The sequence below is a fragment of the Halyomorpha halys genome, unplaced genomic scaffold (genome assembly GCF_000696795.3).
Source record: "Halyomorpha halys isolate HHAL.00 unplaced genomic scaffold, Hhal_1.1 Scaffold1432.1, whole genome shotgun sequence".
Classification (NCBI taxonomy): domain Eukaryota; kingdom Metazoa; phylum Arthropoda; class Insecta; order Hemiptera; family Pentatomidae; genus Halyomorpha; species Halyomorpha halys.
In genome coordinates this window covers 182159-199667 of record NW_027109346.1, presented here as the reverse complement: position 1 = coordinate 199667, position 17509 = coordinate 182159, and the positions used below count along the sequence as shown (strand labels likewise).

The 17509-nt window shown below is 30.8% G+C and overlaps 2 protein-coding genes and 1 long non-coding RNA gene across 15 annotated transcripts in view; 2 read left to right on the top strand and 1 right to left on the bottom strand.

Moving 5' to 3' along the window:
* The window catches only part of LOC106689700 (armadillo repeat-containing protein 8), a 16874-nt gene extending 15056 nt beyond the window's left edge, over positions 1-1818 (top strand). For all 3 annotated transcript variants that reach the window (XR_010843456.1, XM_014434819.3, XM_014434820.3), the window contains one exon: positions 1446-1818. Coding sequence is in view for 1 of the 3 variants with exons in the window: in XM_014434819.3 (XP_014290305.1) it covers positions 1446-1482 (37 nt within the window). In the remaining 2 variants the exon portion in view is untranslated. The remainder of the gene's footprint in view (positions 1-1445) is intronic.
* The window catches only part of LOC136795789 (uncharacterized), a 12136-nt gene extending 4395 nt beyond the window's left edge, over positions 1-7741 (bottom strand). The window contains exons 1-2 of the long non-coding RNA XR_010843457.1: positions 7635-7741; positions 6889-6991 (exon numbers count right to left, since the gene is read on the bottom strand). This is a non-coding gene — a long non-coding RNA (uncharacterized lncRNA). The remainder of the gene's footprint in view (positions 1-6888; positions 6992-7634) is intronic.
* Positions 4317-17509, top strand: part of Fam92 (CBY1 interacting BAR domain containing protein Fam92) — a 17259-nt gene continuing 4066 nt past the window's right edge. The window contains exons 1-8 of one of the 11 annotated variants that reach the window (XM_067047528.1): positions 7378-7621; positions 7705-7806; positions 8534-8662; positions 9299-9479; positions 12840-13064; positions 13479-13634; positions 15376-15525; positions 16906-17282. In XM_067047528.1, coding sequence (XP_066903629.1) covers positions 7548-7621; positions 7705-7806; positions 8534-8662; positions 9299-9479; positions 12840-13064; positions 13479-13634; positions 15376-15525; positions 16906-16965 — 1077 coding nt within the window. In that variant the 5' untranslated portion in view covers positions 7378-7547 and the 3' untranslated portion in view covers positions 16966-17282. Of the gene's footprint in view, positions 4526-6902; positions 7048-7377; positions 7622-7704; positions 7807-7871; positions 8014-8383; positions 8403-8533; positions 8663-9298; positions 9480-12839; positions 13065-13478; positions 13635-15375; positions 15526-16905; positions 17283-17509 lie in introns of those variants that run through there. The other 10 variants (XM_067047529.1, XM_067047530.1, XM_067047527.1 and 7 more) reach the window with 10 other exon arrangements.

Genomic DNA, 17509 nt, shown 5'->3' with positions numbered 1-17509 from the left:
TTTTTTTCTATAGATCTTTAAAAATTTCCTTTACATTTTATGAAACTAAAAAGCAGAAAACAGCCCCAAAAAATGCCTGTCTTAACATTTCTTTGTACCAATGCACTGTGTAGTAATAAAATATGACTGTACACTTTGAAATTAAACTCCTGCAATATCCTCCCGCCCGCCATGGTAGCCTTACTTATTTGACTTTTCAAATAGACAATTCTAGCAAGTAGGTTGGTCGATATACGACATGTTGTACAATCTCACAAGAGATCATAACAAAAAAAGGCAATCTTTCCCCACCGGACCCGCCCCGCTAAGATCCCTGGGGAGTCATAAAAACAAAAAAACAAGGTGACAAGGTCATAAAAACTGGTTATTTTGAGTATTCTATTTAAAAAAGAAACAATATATTTCTTTGAAAAAAATTTAAGATTAAGAGTTCTCACATTGACTCAATTCTTTATCAAATAATTTAATCATTTGTTGAACAAATCTTTTATTATGTTTATAGAAATTTTCTTATTATTTCAGCTTCAATATTTCTAACTAGTATTATACGCCAAATTTAAAATTAACCCAAACAAATCCACTGTGGTTACTATAAAGATCATGTAATTAGTCAGGAAGATGTGGTATTGATTTGTAAAGTCAGTTATTTATGTTAGGTAACATTATCTAATTGTTCAATCTCATAATTTATGTTCATTTCATCACTGCGCTACTTATTAAGTTTTTTTTTAATTTCAATGATAAATGCTACTTTTATCATTGTATTTAGTTTTGTTTTTTTTATTTTATCAATTATCTCAATTAAGGTAAAGCAAATATTTTTTTATGAACTTTGTTAATTGTGTTAGGATCCTCTCCTCCCTCCCCCTTCCCCTACACCGAGTTCATTAAAGTTATATTTAAAAAATATTCTGTAATTATCATTTTCCCCTTTTTCAAATAACTCCTTGTTTTGTCAAGTTACTGAATCCTTATCAATAAAAGTTTAGGAGTAATTTATGGAACAACCAATTTGTTTTGTTTCAGTATGAAAAACTGTTTATTTTAAGTTCAGTCACAACAGTTTTCCTCAAATCCAGAATAAATCATTTCTGATAGCCAGAATTCAAAAAAACTTTTAAATTGATATTAAACCTCGTTCTACCATTCATTTTTAACATTAATGATTTGGTGTTGTAAATAATGAATACATAGGAGGGGAAACTAATACAATTGAGAGAATAAGTACGATTTTAAATTTTGTGTACATTTTAATAAGTATTTTGTAATACAAAAGAGTGAATGTGAATAATTATTTTCTTGAAAATAATCTATCTTTTTTTTTGTCCTCTAATTCATTAATACTAATACTAAATTATTTATGTTACTGTGCTGATATTATATGTTTCACTATGTTTTGTACAGCCCTTTTGATATGTTTGTTTTTATTCTTGCTGTTGCGACAGGGTAAAAACTGTGATGACACAATTCTCGGATGCATGACATTTAACCTGTATGTTCTCACCTTATCTGGGAGCATTTTAGTATTGCAAGTCAAAACAAAGTTGGTAGTTGTACACTTTTGAACCACTCATCTCTGCTGTCCTGCTTCTCATAATTTATAATCTACGAGCCCAATGCCTGTTACCTTTTATCTTATGTATTTCTCTTAAGTGTTATTGTTTATTTACCAACTTAATTCTTGTTTATATGTACAAATATGTATGTATATATATTTATATGTATCTGTTTACTAATTAAAAATAGTTGAATAATGTTATTTATTGATTTAGTAAAGTATTGTATTTTGTTATTATAAAATTTTGTTATGTTTGTTCATTGTGCATCATTTCTGTGCCACTTTTGTTTTTCGGTGTACAAATTGTATAAATTTGTTATTTTATTTATTTAGAACTGTCTATTTTCCAATTTAAAAAATTTATTTAATTTCACCTTACCTACTATCCTGGGTATTAAATTTAAATATAAGCATTAATAATATTCCAAGACAAAATTGTATGACCACAAAAAAACAAAACAATATTTATGCTGTTTTGTGAAAGAATGTAAAATATTCTAGTCTCCTCATTTAAGTACATCATAAATTCTTTTACTTTAATTACATCACATTTTTGATTTTTTCACCTTTTAAAAATAATCAGTAATTGATTTTCTTCAAGGAAACCAGTGTCTGAACTGCAATAATTGTTTTAACATAGGTAAAAGCTTATTAAATGTTCTATTTAATTTTCAAGGAACTGGTCATAATTAAGTGGGACATGATTTTTTTTTTGTCTTAATACTGTCAAAACACTCCTCTCTTTTTACTGGGTGATCAGTACCTGATCAACATGAGGACCCACTAGGCCTATTTTTCAAGTGCTCATTTTTGATGGGTGGTAGGAATTCATTTGTGAAAGAAAATTTTTCTGTGACTGAATAATCTCTTTTGCACAAATGCTTTTCACTATACTTTTGTGTAGAGAGGGCTCTAAAGATTTTGATAAAACTTGCTTACATCTGCTTCTTAAAATCATTAACTTTTCATGTATACCATAAAAGCTGGGGTAAAGTCAAGAAAATAAAGCTTCTTTTATTTATACCCCTAATGCCTATACTTGTTCTAACAACTGGGAAAAGCTTAAATAAAATCAGTCTTATTGAATGCTTAGTAATGATGTTGGTATCCCAATGATTGGATGGAAACATTTCTAATCAAGGAAAGTACTTAGGCAAATGCATTAGTTGTGGATGAAAACTGCTTAGAGGGATGGGGAACAATTTTTCCACTAATCCCAATCATTCCTACAAATTTGTAATAAGGAACATGTTTATCAAAAGGGTAGAAGATCTATAGTAGTTCGAAAAATTAAAATGGTATAATTGGAGATGGTCCCCAAGTGACCATCTAGGTTCGGACTGGAAAATTAAATTCGGATTAATGTTTACCGTTACTAGTTTTTATAATACCCAAACATTGATTTGACAACAGATGAACACAGAACCAAATTCATTATTTGACATCTAAAAAGGGAATGGTTTCGATGAGAACAAATTTCTTTTCACCTCGGTAGCGAGGAAGCAGACTAAGAGCCTCCGTATTTAATTAAAGTAGTGGGTTTAGAACTGATAAGATTAAAATTGTGATATTTAGGGAGCTGAAAAAGCATGGGGGCGAGCAACCGTAAATCTGTAACGATTGGTTCTTTAATTTTTCTTTTACTTTCCGCTCCGTTCACGCCCAAACCTTCTATAACCATGAGTAAATGTTCTCGGTTATTGGCGATTAACACTTTCAGGACACGTCAGATCGGAAAACTCATTGATATTAAATATTTTTATAATTGGATTTACTTTGAGAATCTTTTAATGGAAATTTTAAAGTTGATTTTACTGGAGAAGAAAAATAATAGGTTACAAATTTTATTTCACTATCAAAATAAACTTCACCCACCACACCTGGACAACTAAAACCTGTCAACTTTCATTTAAAAACTATCGTAAAAAAGGAGGGTCATCGATCAAGTCATGGACGATTTGTAGTCGCTACCACTATAGACTAAATAGGTTTTGTTGCAAGAACCGGTTTGATAGTCAGCAAACTGTCAGTACCATTTTGGCGTTAGCGCCGTTTCTCTGACTGTTTAGACTTTATTACGAGGTACCGAGTACTAAGCTTGAAACCGTTATATGACTGTCAAAGTGATACCTGGCCCGGAAAAAGGACTGGTTGAACGATATGCATAAACGTTCCATTTTTTCAAGACTTCCAAACAGGGAAAGATGCAAAGTGTCAAAAATTATTGAGTGCCCAGTAAGTTCAAAACCTTTCAACATGAAAAAGGTATGTAATTTTTCTCGTATTTTCCGTTCTAAATTAAATAAAAAATTATTAAAATCTTTTCAAATTTTACAGGAAATCTGTGGTGTTGGTGAATTGTTGAGGAAAAATATCTTCCATTTTAAAAACTATGTGGAACATAAAATATTGTAGTTGTCATATTTAAATATTTTGCATACTGCCTGTTCGAATTATTCTTAATTATAATTTTTGCATTTACTGACATGCCAATATTATTGTAAGATAAAGATAATACAGGAATGATTGAAGAGGGAAGGTCTTTTTCTCTCTTTATCATTGAAATAAATATCATGGATTTTGATGTATAAAACATTTGAATTTGACTGCATTTTAAACTTTACAACTTGAATACATTTCATTTATTTTTCAAATAAATAGGTCATTGAATGCATGGAAAGATAAATTTAATTGGATGAAAGAGAGGTATGTAGTTAATAATAAATATACCTTAATTTTAACACTGGGGGAAAAAATAACAACTATTTTCTATTTCAGAATTGAAGGAGTTTCTCATGCTCAAAATAAATCAAAACCATCAGAGATGAGTACCACTGGAATGAGAAAAGTTCCAGAAGATTAATTTATTTATAATCCAAATATTGAAGAAAAGTGGGCACATTTAAAATCAAAACGTTAGATGTAATAAATTAATGAATGAATAAGGGGTGTGATCACTTTATCAAGGTTTTTAGTTTTTATTGGACATTATTGTGAAGATTATCTCTTTTAATAAACAAAAATACAATGAAGTTAATTTTTTTTAGCTTTATTTTAAAATTAAATTGGAACATGACAATAATTGTTTCCTTAACCACTCTTTCATCAATTTCTTCTTCAGCTTCCTCATTTTCTTTATAAACTGTAAAGGCAGATTCTTCTGCCAGCCGCTCTTCTTCATTATGTAATATATTTATTTAATACCAGATCGACTTGGTGGGCCTTACATGGTTAATATAAGTTACATTTTTTTTTTTAACAATTGGTTATGGGGAGGGTATAGTCTCCTACAAAAGACACCCCTAACCCTACATACAATGTTATAAATAAAAACAAATTTAAGATAAAAATAAAAAATCTTAATAAGAGAGAAAAGTAAGGTTAATAACAAAAATAACGACATTCGTTGACCTAACAAAACAAACAATTGCCCTCTAATGATAACAATTTATTAAAAAAGGTTGAAGATAAAAAAAAATTAATTTAATAGAATGTCCTTCAGCCACCTGGGCTTCAGTCTTCGGGTTGAGGTTGGATTTCCCAAGTTATAAGTCACTGCTCCTTTAACTGGGAGTGGAACTTCATGAATCGTTTTTTGGTGTAATCAACTAATATATAAAAATCAATAATTGTTTGTTCCAAATTTCTGTGCTGCCATGCCGTTCATCTAATTGTGATGGGTCTCTTTGCTGAATGTTAAAGATTTTCCTGTGAAGGTTAAAGGCTATTCCGATTTTTTCGGTAAAAAAAAAAACTTATGACAAAATTAAGCTCTGCGCGTTGCTCAGAATGTAACATTTTTTTCATGGATATTGAATCGATTCGTCTCTGAAGAATAAGAAAAAAATATTACTTATTCTATTAAGTGATTTTGTATTCACTAAAAACTAAAACAACGTAATGAAAATTTCTATAAAGTAGATGAAAATAAAATTGAAAACCTTGTTTTATGAAAAAGCAAAACATATTCGTTTACAGCGTCGTCTGAAACCTTTAAATATCATTTTTCAAATAAATGAAAAATTAGAAAAAACATCTGGAGGTTTTTTTTCTTCTGCTGACCATTGTTCATATCATCTTTTACAACTCCTCTACATTTTATCCAATTCCAATGTTAATACAACGGTTGGAAAGCTGTATGTCTGATCGTTTAACCTACATTTGCAAAATTTAGATTTAATTTTATACTACCTTATAAGGTCGAATTATTAGTTTTAAATAAAGAAAAACTTTTCAAACATTTTATTTTATAACTTCGGTTCCGATCTGGTTTGTGCCATTTGGTGCAGTTTATAGAGCCCTAAATCATTGCCAAGTTTGGGGTAGATTGGTTGAGTCATATTGAAGTTAATTCTATTTTATTGATTTTTCAATATACTGTAAGACTAATATTTTGGGTGCTTATTTACTTTAGATCCCCTAAAAAGGCTTGAAACTATTTTAACTTCACCAGAGTGTACTTCAATAACCCAAAGCACAGTTAGCAACAGGAACCGAGTATGGACGACTCCTTATCTTAAGTTAGTTTATTCATCAATCTATAATTAGGTCTTTAGCCTCTGCTTAGTGTCACATAGGCATATAGGACGTTTTCACACGAAGCGGTAAAGATGCTGCCAAACAGAACACGGAGAGGTCTGGAGAAAGCTGCAGAGCTTCAAAAAGAACATCGATCCTCGGTGCCCCACCTGTAGATTCCCTGAAATAGCAGAGCACGTGGTGGTGTAATGCATTGCCATGGAAAGACACCGAGCAAGATTGTTAACGACAGTGATTGATCTGCGACCTCATCAAGCTAGACTTCTTCCGTCTGGTGGAAGAAGAAAATTACACTTTCTTCAAGTTCATCTACAGGTGGTGTGTCCGAAGCACTTAACGTTCGGTATGGCTCCAAAACAAAAAACAAAACAAGGTCTTATGTTCCTTGGGAATCTGTATATAATGAGATCCTTAAAATATTTGCAAATTTCATACGTAGATGTGGTACCGGTTCGAATCTGTCTTAGAGAAAAAGGGGTCGACTTTTATTTCGCAGCGTCATACGAGTTCATTTTCAGTTAAATGTAACTTGAAAGGTCGCAACGATTCCAGAAGGCTCTTGTTTGCTACGGAGAAGCAGACAAATTTGAAAATAAGTAATCTAGAAAAATAGAAGGTTGTCAAAAGCTGCTCATGCCTCAACATTTATAATGGTACTATTTGTGATATATTTTAGTTCAGAAAATTTTTCATACGCCAGGCCGCCTGCATTCTAGAAAATTACTTATGTAGTGGGGTTATCATAACCTTTAGAAAGGCTTTTTTTTCCATCTGGCCGAAGTTTTATTTACCTGTGCGTAATGTTCTTTAAAGTCTGAGCTGCAATATTGGTGATAACTGTGATCATTCTGCTTACCGTAGGCACAGGCTAGGAGGCTTATGAGTTAGCAAACCCTGTTAACCAATTAACCTCTTTTAATGAAAAAATATTCACACAATTAAGTGAGCATGTATGTAAATTTTTTGCATTGATGTTTGCCATTTATAAGCTTGAAAATGACTGTTATGTTGATCGGAAATATAGTAATGTTTTATAGTAGAGAGAAAAATATTAATTACTCAAACAATCATTCTGCAACGGAAATAATCGTATTCTAATATTTTTTTTAATAAGCAGAATCTAATATATAATTACTTGGTTCAGAATATTTACCATTATCCCCCGTAAAAATAAACAAAATGTTGTAAACAATTATATGTTTTAGAAAACGAACTGAGAGCGTATCAATTCAATCCCTGATTTGCTTTAACTGTACATTGATGTGATATATGTCTCGTGTTTATAGTGTGGGATCTGTTATTTCAACTAGCCGTTGCTAGGATAATAATTCCTTACTTCATTTTCGTTTATAAGACACTGTTTTGTACTTGTACCTAAAGTTTACTAAATTACTATCTAGAATCTCTTTGTAATATAGCCCGCTTTAACAACATTTAAATTTTGAAAAATATGAACATGTCAACTGATTTCAGAGATAGAAAAATGAATATTATGAGAGCCTCTAAATTAGAAAATGTAGCTTAGTAGGTTACTTACTGTTTCTGTGTTCGTAGTTGTTGTGATATATATTTTTCCTCTGTGTAAATTATATCAACTTTTATTTTAGTGAAGAATTAGCAAAATTTGTAAATGACAGGTTGGTAACTATGGAGAATAGTTTTGCTAAAATATGTTCTGCTTTTTCTGTTTATATCAAGAAAATGTCAAGGTAGTATCATTTTTAATATTTTAATTCAATAAAATCAGTTTTCAATGTAATAATTAAATAATGCAAACAAATTCCCCATTTTATTTAATAAATATCTGATTGAAATTTTGAATACCTATGATGCATGTTTCATCTAAAAAAACAAAAAAATTATGTTTTTTTAAAAATTGTATTACTTTAATTTATCTCCACAGTGATGCTAATAAAGTTGGTATTCTCCTCCATTAAAAAACTTTAACTATTATCAAAACAAATATTATCCTTATTCAACAAATCTGTACGCTTATTTCTCAAATTAATTTGAAGATTGGTTCATCAGAGAATCTGTTGAGAATTTGTTCGGTTGCTCAGAGCTTTAAATTTAGATTGTCAAGAGCAGTAAAAAAAAGTAATATAATGCAAGTTTACCCATGACCCAGTATTAATCAACCATTAACTCAAGTATTTTATCTATAATTTGGATATCTAAATGAATTTGTAAATTTAATTTTAATATGTTTTAGTTACTTTTTTACCGACAGTGTGAAGTGGCTCTGAAAGACCTAAAACTGTATTATTTCTCTTTTGGTGTTCTGAACTAATTAATTTTTTTTCAGGTTTTATATTTCTTTTCCATATAAATAAGGGTTGTAATTAATTATATGTATTATATTTAATGTATGATATGACTTCAAAAGTAGACATTGTTACTAGGTTTGACAGTTAGTTTATAGTTTTTAATTTATAGCTTGCGGAATGCAACTGATGATCTAGCTGTGCTGTTACATGAATATGCTTCTGAAGAAAAAATTAATAAAAGTATGAAAGGACATATTCTTCAGTTTTCAGAATTATTAGCGTCAGTAGGTGATAGCAGGTAAGAATATATAGAGGAAAGTTAAAATCTTTTTATGATAATTAATCATATTGGTCATAAGAATCTGTATAAGGTATATTACTTTTAAGGTAATACAATGTTTTTACATTTTCATGATTTCAATCAGTTATGTGATGAAGATGGTGGGGTGGGGAGGGGAATGGAAGATTAATAACCAAATAAACAAAAACTATTTATTTGTGTTTATTTGCTGACCCCCATACCATCTTTTCGCCATATTAATCTACAGTCAACTATTAACACCTTATTCAAAAAGTTTAATTTCCCATATTTATTTTAAGTAGGCAGGATTTTAAGTTGATGTTTCATGAATTAATCTGCAAACATCGTATTGTGTCTAAGAATATATTTTTTTAAGGAAAGTTGGAAATGTTTTATGATTGTATATATACATATACACACACACATATATATAGATATATATATATACATAAAAAAAATCAAATAATTCAAAATACCTAGTGCCGTTCATTAAAAAAATTTGTGGTTTAATTTTCAATAATTATTTTCAATTGATAAGTAATAACTATAAATTGTGGAATTAAACCAATACTATTATTTTCTTCTGACTAATATTGGTTATTATCAGATCTAATTCATTTCGTCTCATTCAAGGGACGTTGAAGTAAAGCAGTTGGATTCTCTAATTCTGAAGGATCTATGTAATTATGAAACACTCTGTCAAAATGCCAAAGCAGAAGTAAAAAATATTTTGAATTTAAAAGATAAGGAGATAAACAAGCATAAGCAACTACAAAAGCTGAGGAACAGAAATCCTTATAAAAGAGAGGACATTGTATCCTTTTATATTTATGCTAAGTGTTAATGACCTAAAATTTAATATAGTATGAAGCATTTATTGTCTTTTTTCCCTGGTGGATTTGACATATTTCTAGTGATCATACTGCCTTAGTATTTTCAAGCTTTTTAACATTTTTATACAATTGTCTAAAGAAATCATCAGAGAAGTAACTTCAGTGTTTTTATGAAGTGAAGCCTGTTCTTATTAGAGGATAAATCATAAAAAATAACCATTTTTCTTACTAATTAAAAATAATATATTATTATTATTAGTATACCAAGTTTAGTATGGTTGTTTTCTATGTTTTTTTGCCATGTCGAGATAAGCTTTCTAATTTGTGTTTGGGGTATTGACAGGAAGAATTCAACTCCATTTTCAGCATCATTCAGAGCATTGATGATTGAGAGAAAGTGCTTAGTCTAAACTGAAAGCAGGACAAGAGAGAACCTTAATCCCATTAGTTATAATCTTTATTTAGGTTATCTTGTTGTAATATTTCTCTTTACTAATCTTGGATAAAACTGAGTCACATTATTTATAACTGACCAATATAAAGTCCTAAATTGATTGAATGAATTTTGCAGAATTAATGCTATTTTCCAACTACTTTTTTTTATGTACCCCTGCCTGGTCATTTCTGATATACGGGAGTGTTCTAGAGGTAATCAACCTATTCTAACCATGGTGTGGTAGAGCGAAATCAAGTTTTCATTCCTCTGGACCACCACAAAATCAAAGTCAATCCCTCCAGGACAGATTCGAACCGGGAACCATACAACTGCTGCTGTTCCAATGTTGCCAAGAGCAATACCTCAAATTTTTCAGCTACAAATAGCCCTTTCTATTACCTTTTTAGAATCAGAACCAATAACTTATTTGTAAATGCTATTTGCCACTTTATAAGTTTTATTTAGTTTCCATTTAATTTATATCATCCTCCTATTGCACCTTTGGACAAATAATGAAAAAAAGAGTAATTTATTTAAATGAGTTTTTTATTAATCCATTGTATTCCTAATTTTTTTTTTGTATATTAAATGGCAGATATTTCTTTGTGGCATTGCTGGTCTATTGCTCAGTGACTGTCCAATGTAACCGATGCCTTGTTCCAGTTCACATTCGATTATTCAGCCGAAATTGCTGAATGTCCAGATAGATTAGGCATTGATCAGGGACATCGGAGTGTGAGGGCTCTATGGGAGTTGCTAGGTGAGAATGCGTTTGAGGAATGGGCCAATTGTAGGTGGCAAGGGTATTGGTGTATGCCACTTTAAGGAGACCCCAAAAGCGAATAAATTTATAAATGACAAGCAAATTCTTATGAGTTCTGAATGGTTCTATGCCCTGAAACTAAACATCAATTATGCACCTCTGCATGAAGTCCCAGGTGTCAGTGGACAGGTCAGAGAAGTTGGGTCTCTCTGTCGTGAATGGAACAGAGATTCTGAAACACCAACACATATACTGGGAAAATACCCTAACTCCTTCCTTGTAACATGCTGGCACCACAGAGTAAAGCATGAGTTGATGAAGCTCCTTAGAGAAAGGGATTTTGCCTGTTTCGTCAAGGCCTACTGCATAGATTTGGAGGGATCCAAGCGATATGCGGATATTGTTGCTTTCCCCTAGACAGGTAAGTCAGGATTCATTCTGAATCCCACAGTGAGATATGAAAGTAATGACCTTGACCATGCAAATAAAGCAGATAGAGAAAAAGAGAGAAATTTATAGTAATTGTATCCCTTTCCTTAAGGAAAAGTTTCGTGAGAGCTTCAGGGAAAGTGACTTCTACGTGAGAGGCATCTGGGTTCAGAGCTCGTGGAACTATACCAACTATACTTTGTAGAGGAACTTTGTGTTGATATCAAGGACATGGCAAAGTGGCAGAAGGGATAATTCTGGACTCCCTAGGAATCAACCACCATCACATACATAGTAGCTGAGAATGATGGTGATGTCTTAGAGAGCATGCATATATTGCACATTACGTATCTGCATTATTTTATATATCTATGAAATTTTATATTTATTTCTTTTTCTTTTAGCTTAATATATTTATTTATAACTTAATATATTTACTTATTCTATTTTAATTTTTATATCCATGTGTTAAAATGTTTTTTTATATTAATCTATTGTAAATGGGGACAACCATGTTGGGTTATATATATATATTTTACTATATTTGAAATGGTTTTATATATTTTTTTATACTTTAATTTAATTTTATGAATGATGGAAAAAAAAAAAGAGAAAATTTTGTTGAATTGAAACAATGGAAAAATTAAACATATTTAAAGAATGATAAAAAGCTCGAAACAATATGTAAGGGAAGAAATAATAAATAATAAAAAGGAAAAAATAAATCATGTATCATTCTTGTACACAATGCAGAAATTTTTATAATGCGACAAAAAAAATAAAATATGGTGACTATTTTTATTAATAGGATTATAAAAAAATTGTGCTTGACTAGTTATAAATATGCTATAAGGCAACTGAAATTGGGCAGCACAACATTTTTTTAATAAAGTGTTTTTTTTCTCTTGTATTTTAATTTTTACAAAATGTGTTTTTTAAAACTCAAAATATTTTCTTAGTTGAATTAAAATGTCAATCATTGAAAGTATTAAATCGAAAATTGACTACAACTCTTTCAGGGCCCTGTTTCACTATTTGATAAGGAAGTACTATTTTGTCACCACAAAATCAAAGAAAACCTCAACTGAGGTTTTTCCCTGTTCTGTGTTCTAGTGCCCATCCATTAGGCTTAGCAAGCACACACTGCCTCGAATAACTTATCTAAATCTATCAATATAGGAGGGTTTCCCAATCATGGTTTATAGAATTGAAAATAAATTTTCTCTACTATTTGAGATGGAAATTTTGTATGTAATTTTATCAAACTTATTTGGTTAAGTAACATTGGACAATTTATAATGTAACATTTGATTCGAAAAATGTCAAATGACACATCATAATAGTTTTGTGCATTTTAAATGGAATCGTTCTAATTAAAATACAAGCTTGTAGACTGTCACAATTACTCATAAAGAAAAAATTGACAGTACCAAAGTGCTTCTTTTACATGGAAAATATAAAAATGATGTAGAGAAATAATGAACCACTTAAAACATTAATAAATATCACTTTTTGATACTTTAAATAGTGCACCCACATCTCTATAATTTTTTTTGTTGTGAACATAAAGATTTAAAGTGATGATGCCTATGCATGAAGTGAATCCAGCTTTAGTGTATTATTTATACGATAATATTTGATTGATATGTGCAGTTACATTTAATAATGTTTTTAAAAAACAAATTGTGGTTTTCCGATTGACTTAATCCAAAGATAAGAGCTGAAGCTTCACTCTCAGATGCTATGAGTAGCATATCTAGATCTTTGAAGGAGCTGGAAGAACATATAAATCAGTTTGAACAGAAAAAAATTCAAGATATGAAGTCATTTTTATTGAAGTTTATTACAATCGAATTGGCTCAGCATAGTAATGCTATTCAACTTTTTACACAATCATTTAATGAGATCAAGAAGATTGATGTTTCTGGTGATTCCCATGTAAATATTGTAAAAAATTATTATATATCAGAATATTTAGTATGTATAGAGTACTTTTAGGAATCCAATCATGAAGTATAATCTAAAAATCAAAACAAATTTAGTGCAAAAATGAACTTAGATTTTTCCTTTCTCATTTTTCAACTATGAAAATGATTTTAATAACATTTCAATTAAAAGTGTTTCAATTATCTTATGGGCCATTCTCTCAGAAAGTGTCAATCCATCTACAACTATTTGAAAAATTTATAAGGCGTTATAAAATATATATATAAAGAAAGAAATTTATGTATTTTTTTGGGATTTGTAATTTGTTCATTACTCGTCATGCATTCACAAGGTCGATAAATTTAGTAAAATGATTATAACAATAAATATATGAATATGTACTTTATTTTTATTTGTTTATGGCAGGTCTACAACCCAGTTACCGGTCTTGGCAACTTCCAATCATCGCGATCTTGTGATGCCACCATCCATTTCCCGATTCCAAGTGTATTGTTAGTATCTCTCCCCACAACATCCTACCATCTCAGCTTTAGTCTCGCTCTCCTTACGTTCCAAGAATGGGCAAGTTAACAGCATTTTTAACAATACTCCAAACGCCAGAATGGCAATATGCCCGGTGTATCCTAAACGCCTCAGCTTAATCGTTCTGACATAAGGTTCTCCGAAGTCATAGAATCAATATCATGAGTTCTTTTTCAATAGCCTTAGATTTTGTCCAACATTCAGATCACACAGAAAGACCAAAGTTTTATAGAGGTGGAGCTTGGTGTTACTAGAAAGTATTCACCTGTTTTCTTAGGCCAAAGTAGCATCAGTTGGCTCATACTTTTATTCTACTTATTATGAATTGAAAAGAGGGTAATTTTATTGATCTTGAATAGTTATAATCTCAATATCAGGATCGTTATTGTGAGTGACTACCCAGGTAAATAAACTCCGGAATCTTTTCAAAGTTAATGTCTCCCTAGTTTAGGAACCTCCCATATTACCATGTAATTGATTTTGTGCTCATTGACTTCTAATTAATTTTTTCTTGCTGAGTCCTCCAATGCAAGAAAAGCCTCGGTCATGACCTGAAGGGATCGTCCCAAGATGTCAACGTTGTCCGCACAGGCCAACAATAGGACTATCCTAGTAAATATGGTTACTTGACTGCATAAGCCTGTGTCTGTTATAGTTTTCTCAAGTGCCAGATTAAATAACACATAATTTTTTTATTAATATACATATATTTTTCAGTTATTCAAACCGATTTGAAATGGATAATTTTTTTTCAGTATTCCTGAAATTTTCATATCTGCAAGAACCACGTTTAACTATTAAAAGCAAAAGAAAAAAGTATGTACTTTTCATTATATCCTTGCTAGTTTGTCCACAAACTAGGAAAAAGAAGGGTGAACGAATTACAAATCTCGTGCTCTATGTATTGCTTTCATATTTTCAACAAATTATGTACTTAGAAACAATTCAACCATGCAATATGTTTTAACCTGTCACGGACAAACAAATTACAAACAAATATATGCTTCAGATTCGTAAATGCCATCTCACACTGTGAATATTTATGACAGGTTTTATGCATTATAATCCAGTATTTTAGCCAGCAACTGGTTTGACTAGTTTATTTTAGTTTGTGAAATATAACCAAACAACAAAAAGCTGAACTAGCAAAAATTAAATAAAATTGAACGAATGATACCTCTCACACAGGTTTCTTCAGCTCATACTTTTATTCTACTTATTATGAATTGAAAAGAGGGTAATTTTATTGATCTTGAATAGTTAATTAATGGCACTGTTAATCTTGAATTTACATTTAAGAAGATCTTATTATATCTGACAAGTCAGAAACACTTAGTTCCAACAAAGTGAGGGACTGACGTTTCAATGTTATAACTTACTTTTTCTGTTTATATAAGATATTATTTTTAGATTGTTAGTACCCTCAGAAGAGTGATACTTTCTGGAAGAATGATCCTAACAACTTTATATTTCTTTCTGAATAATTTTTTTAAAGATACCATAAAATACAACTTCTACAGCCCATGAAGGTGCCTGGCTTATCTGCTTAGACTAGACTTTCATAAAATGCAGTTATTGGCTGATTATATTTCTTTTAGGTTGTTCTCAGCAACCTAACAAACCACTAGCTGCCTTCTGTTTTTTGTATTTATAACTATTATCATTGAAGCTGATAGGATCATAAATGCTTCTTACTGTTCTTCATAACGTTCATCATTTAATGATTCACAATCTAGATGCCTGTGTGTTAATATTTCTTAAAATACTTATTACTATATAGGACTTTGAAGTAATGATGAAAAGCAGCATGGAGGAGAAATCTCAGAAGAGAACAATGAGGCTATGTAAACATCACTATAGTCCAGTTCTTAATAGTTCTCTGAACAACACCAAAAGTGAAGACACAAGAATCCAATTAAATAAAAAATATGTAAGTATTTATTTTGAATATGCTATTAACATATTTTTTATTTGCAAGCAATAAAATAAATTCTTTGTTTGCATACCTTCATGGCATTGGGTTCAATGGCCCACCTTTTTACTTCACTTTTCCAGAGAACTTACCCTCTCCATTACGAGGTGTGGCAGAAAAATAATGAGACTGGTATCAGTAAAAGTGATCTGGTAACCCTGCGCTGTTGTCCTTGATAGAGCACGTGTATCAGTACCCTGCCTTAGCTTAGTGTGAGTTTCAACTCCTTCCATTATCTACATGATTTTTGTGACTGCTATTAGTGAAGTTCTGTTTTGGCTGTGCGTCATGCATAAGGAGAAGTGGAATTTGGAGCAATGTTGTGGCATTAAATTCTGTGTTAAGCTTGGAGAATTGATAAGTGCAACATTTGAAAAGTTAAAACAGCCGTATGGGAAACATTTTTTATTCCGACCTCAAGTTTTTCGCTGGACAAATCATTTTTGGAAAGCAGAAAACATGTTGAAAATGAAAACTGTTCAGGGAGGCCTTCAACTTAGAAAACTTCGAACATTTGGATATGATCTTTTGAGATCAGACTATCCTTTAACATTAAGAATTTTGAATGGACTAATAAATTTGAACAGATTTACCGTTCATCAAATTTTGACTGAACACTTGCACATGCAAAAGATCCATGCCAAAACACCTCACAATTCAGCAGAAGGACATTAGAAAAAACAAGTGTCTTGATCTTCTTGACAGAATTGCTAATATGCAGTTTTTTTTTTGTTTTTTTTTAACAGAAGGGGAATTGTCCACAAAGAATTGTTCCTCCAGGACAAAATGTTAACCAAGTTTTTTATAAAGACGTCCGTGAAAGGCTCAGAAAAAGTGATACCAGACATTGCTGACAAATGGATGCTCCATCAAGACAACGACCCATGTCACAGTGGCCTTTTCCATAACAGAATTTTTGACCTTAAAAGACATTCCTGTGATTCTCCAGCCCCCTTATTCACCTGACCTCAGTCCCTGTGACTTTCCTAAACTGAAAAATGTCTCCAAAGGTCGTCATTTCTGGACCTAAGAAAACATCCAAAAGAGTGTAACAGACATGCTGAAGACCATTCCGGTTGAAGACTTCCAGCATTGCTACCAACAGTGGGAACGTCTCCATCGGTCACCACCCAAGGGAACTACTTTAAAAGGGATAACATTGATGTTTCAAAAAAAATAAAAACTTTGGTAAATAAAAAATCAGTTTCATCACTTTTCTGCCACATCCTCTAAAATGTTCCTTTGTGGAACTGAACCTATACCTCCTACTTACTTCATAATAATAATCATATCATTATGAAAACAGTAGTGTTTTTGTGTAATTAATCATATTTGCAGTTATTTCGTTTACAGCTGTTTTGCAGGAAACAAAATGGCAGAATACGAGTATGGAGGTAACTCAAAGTGATGCAGATTATTCATCCTCCGATTCATATTCAGGGACAATAAGAGATGAAAGTGCCAATTCATAAAAGATGAACATGAATCTAAGATAATTTTTATTAAATTTTGAAATATGCTTAATCCATATTAATTTAGAGAAAAAAAACTGTAATGTATTATCAATTTGTTTTAATACATTTAATGCTAGATTGACATATTGAAATAAATACTTCTGTTTCTTAAAAGTAAGCTGATAAAAATTAAGCAGCATTGTAAATATATACTTGTGAATAAGTTGATACCAAAGGTAGAATAAACAATTATAAAATCAATTTCATTTGTTATTTAATTGTTTGGACAACCAATACAAAGAGAGTTTTTCTCAACTCAACATTATTATATTATATATTTATATTTTATTCAGAATACAAAGTACAACATAATATATCAATATCAGTTAGATGTAAGGCATAATTTATTTTTACTAGATACATTTGTTGTAAAATTATGAGAGTACACATTATAAAACATATTTTAATAAAAACTACTGTTTCTAATA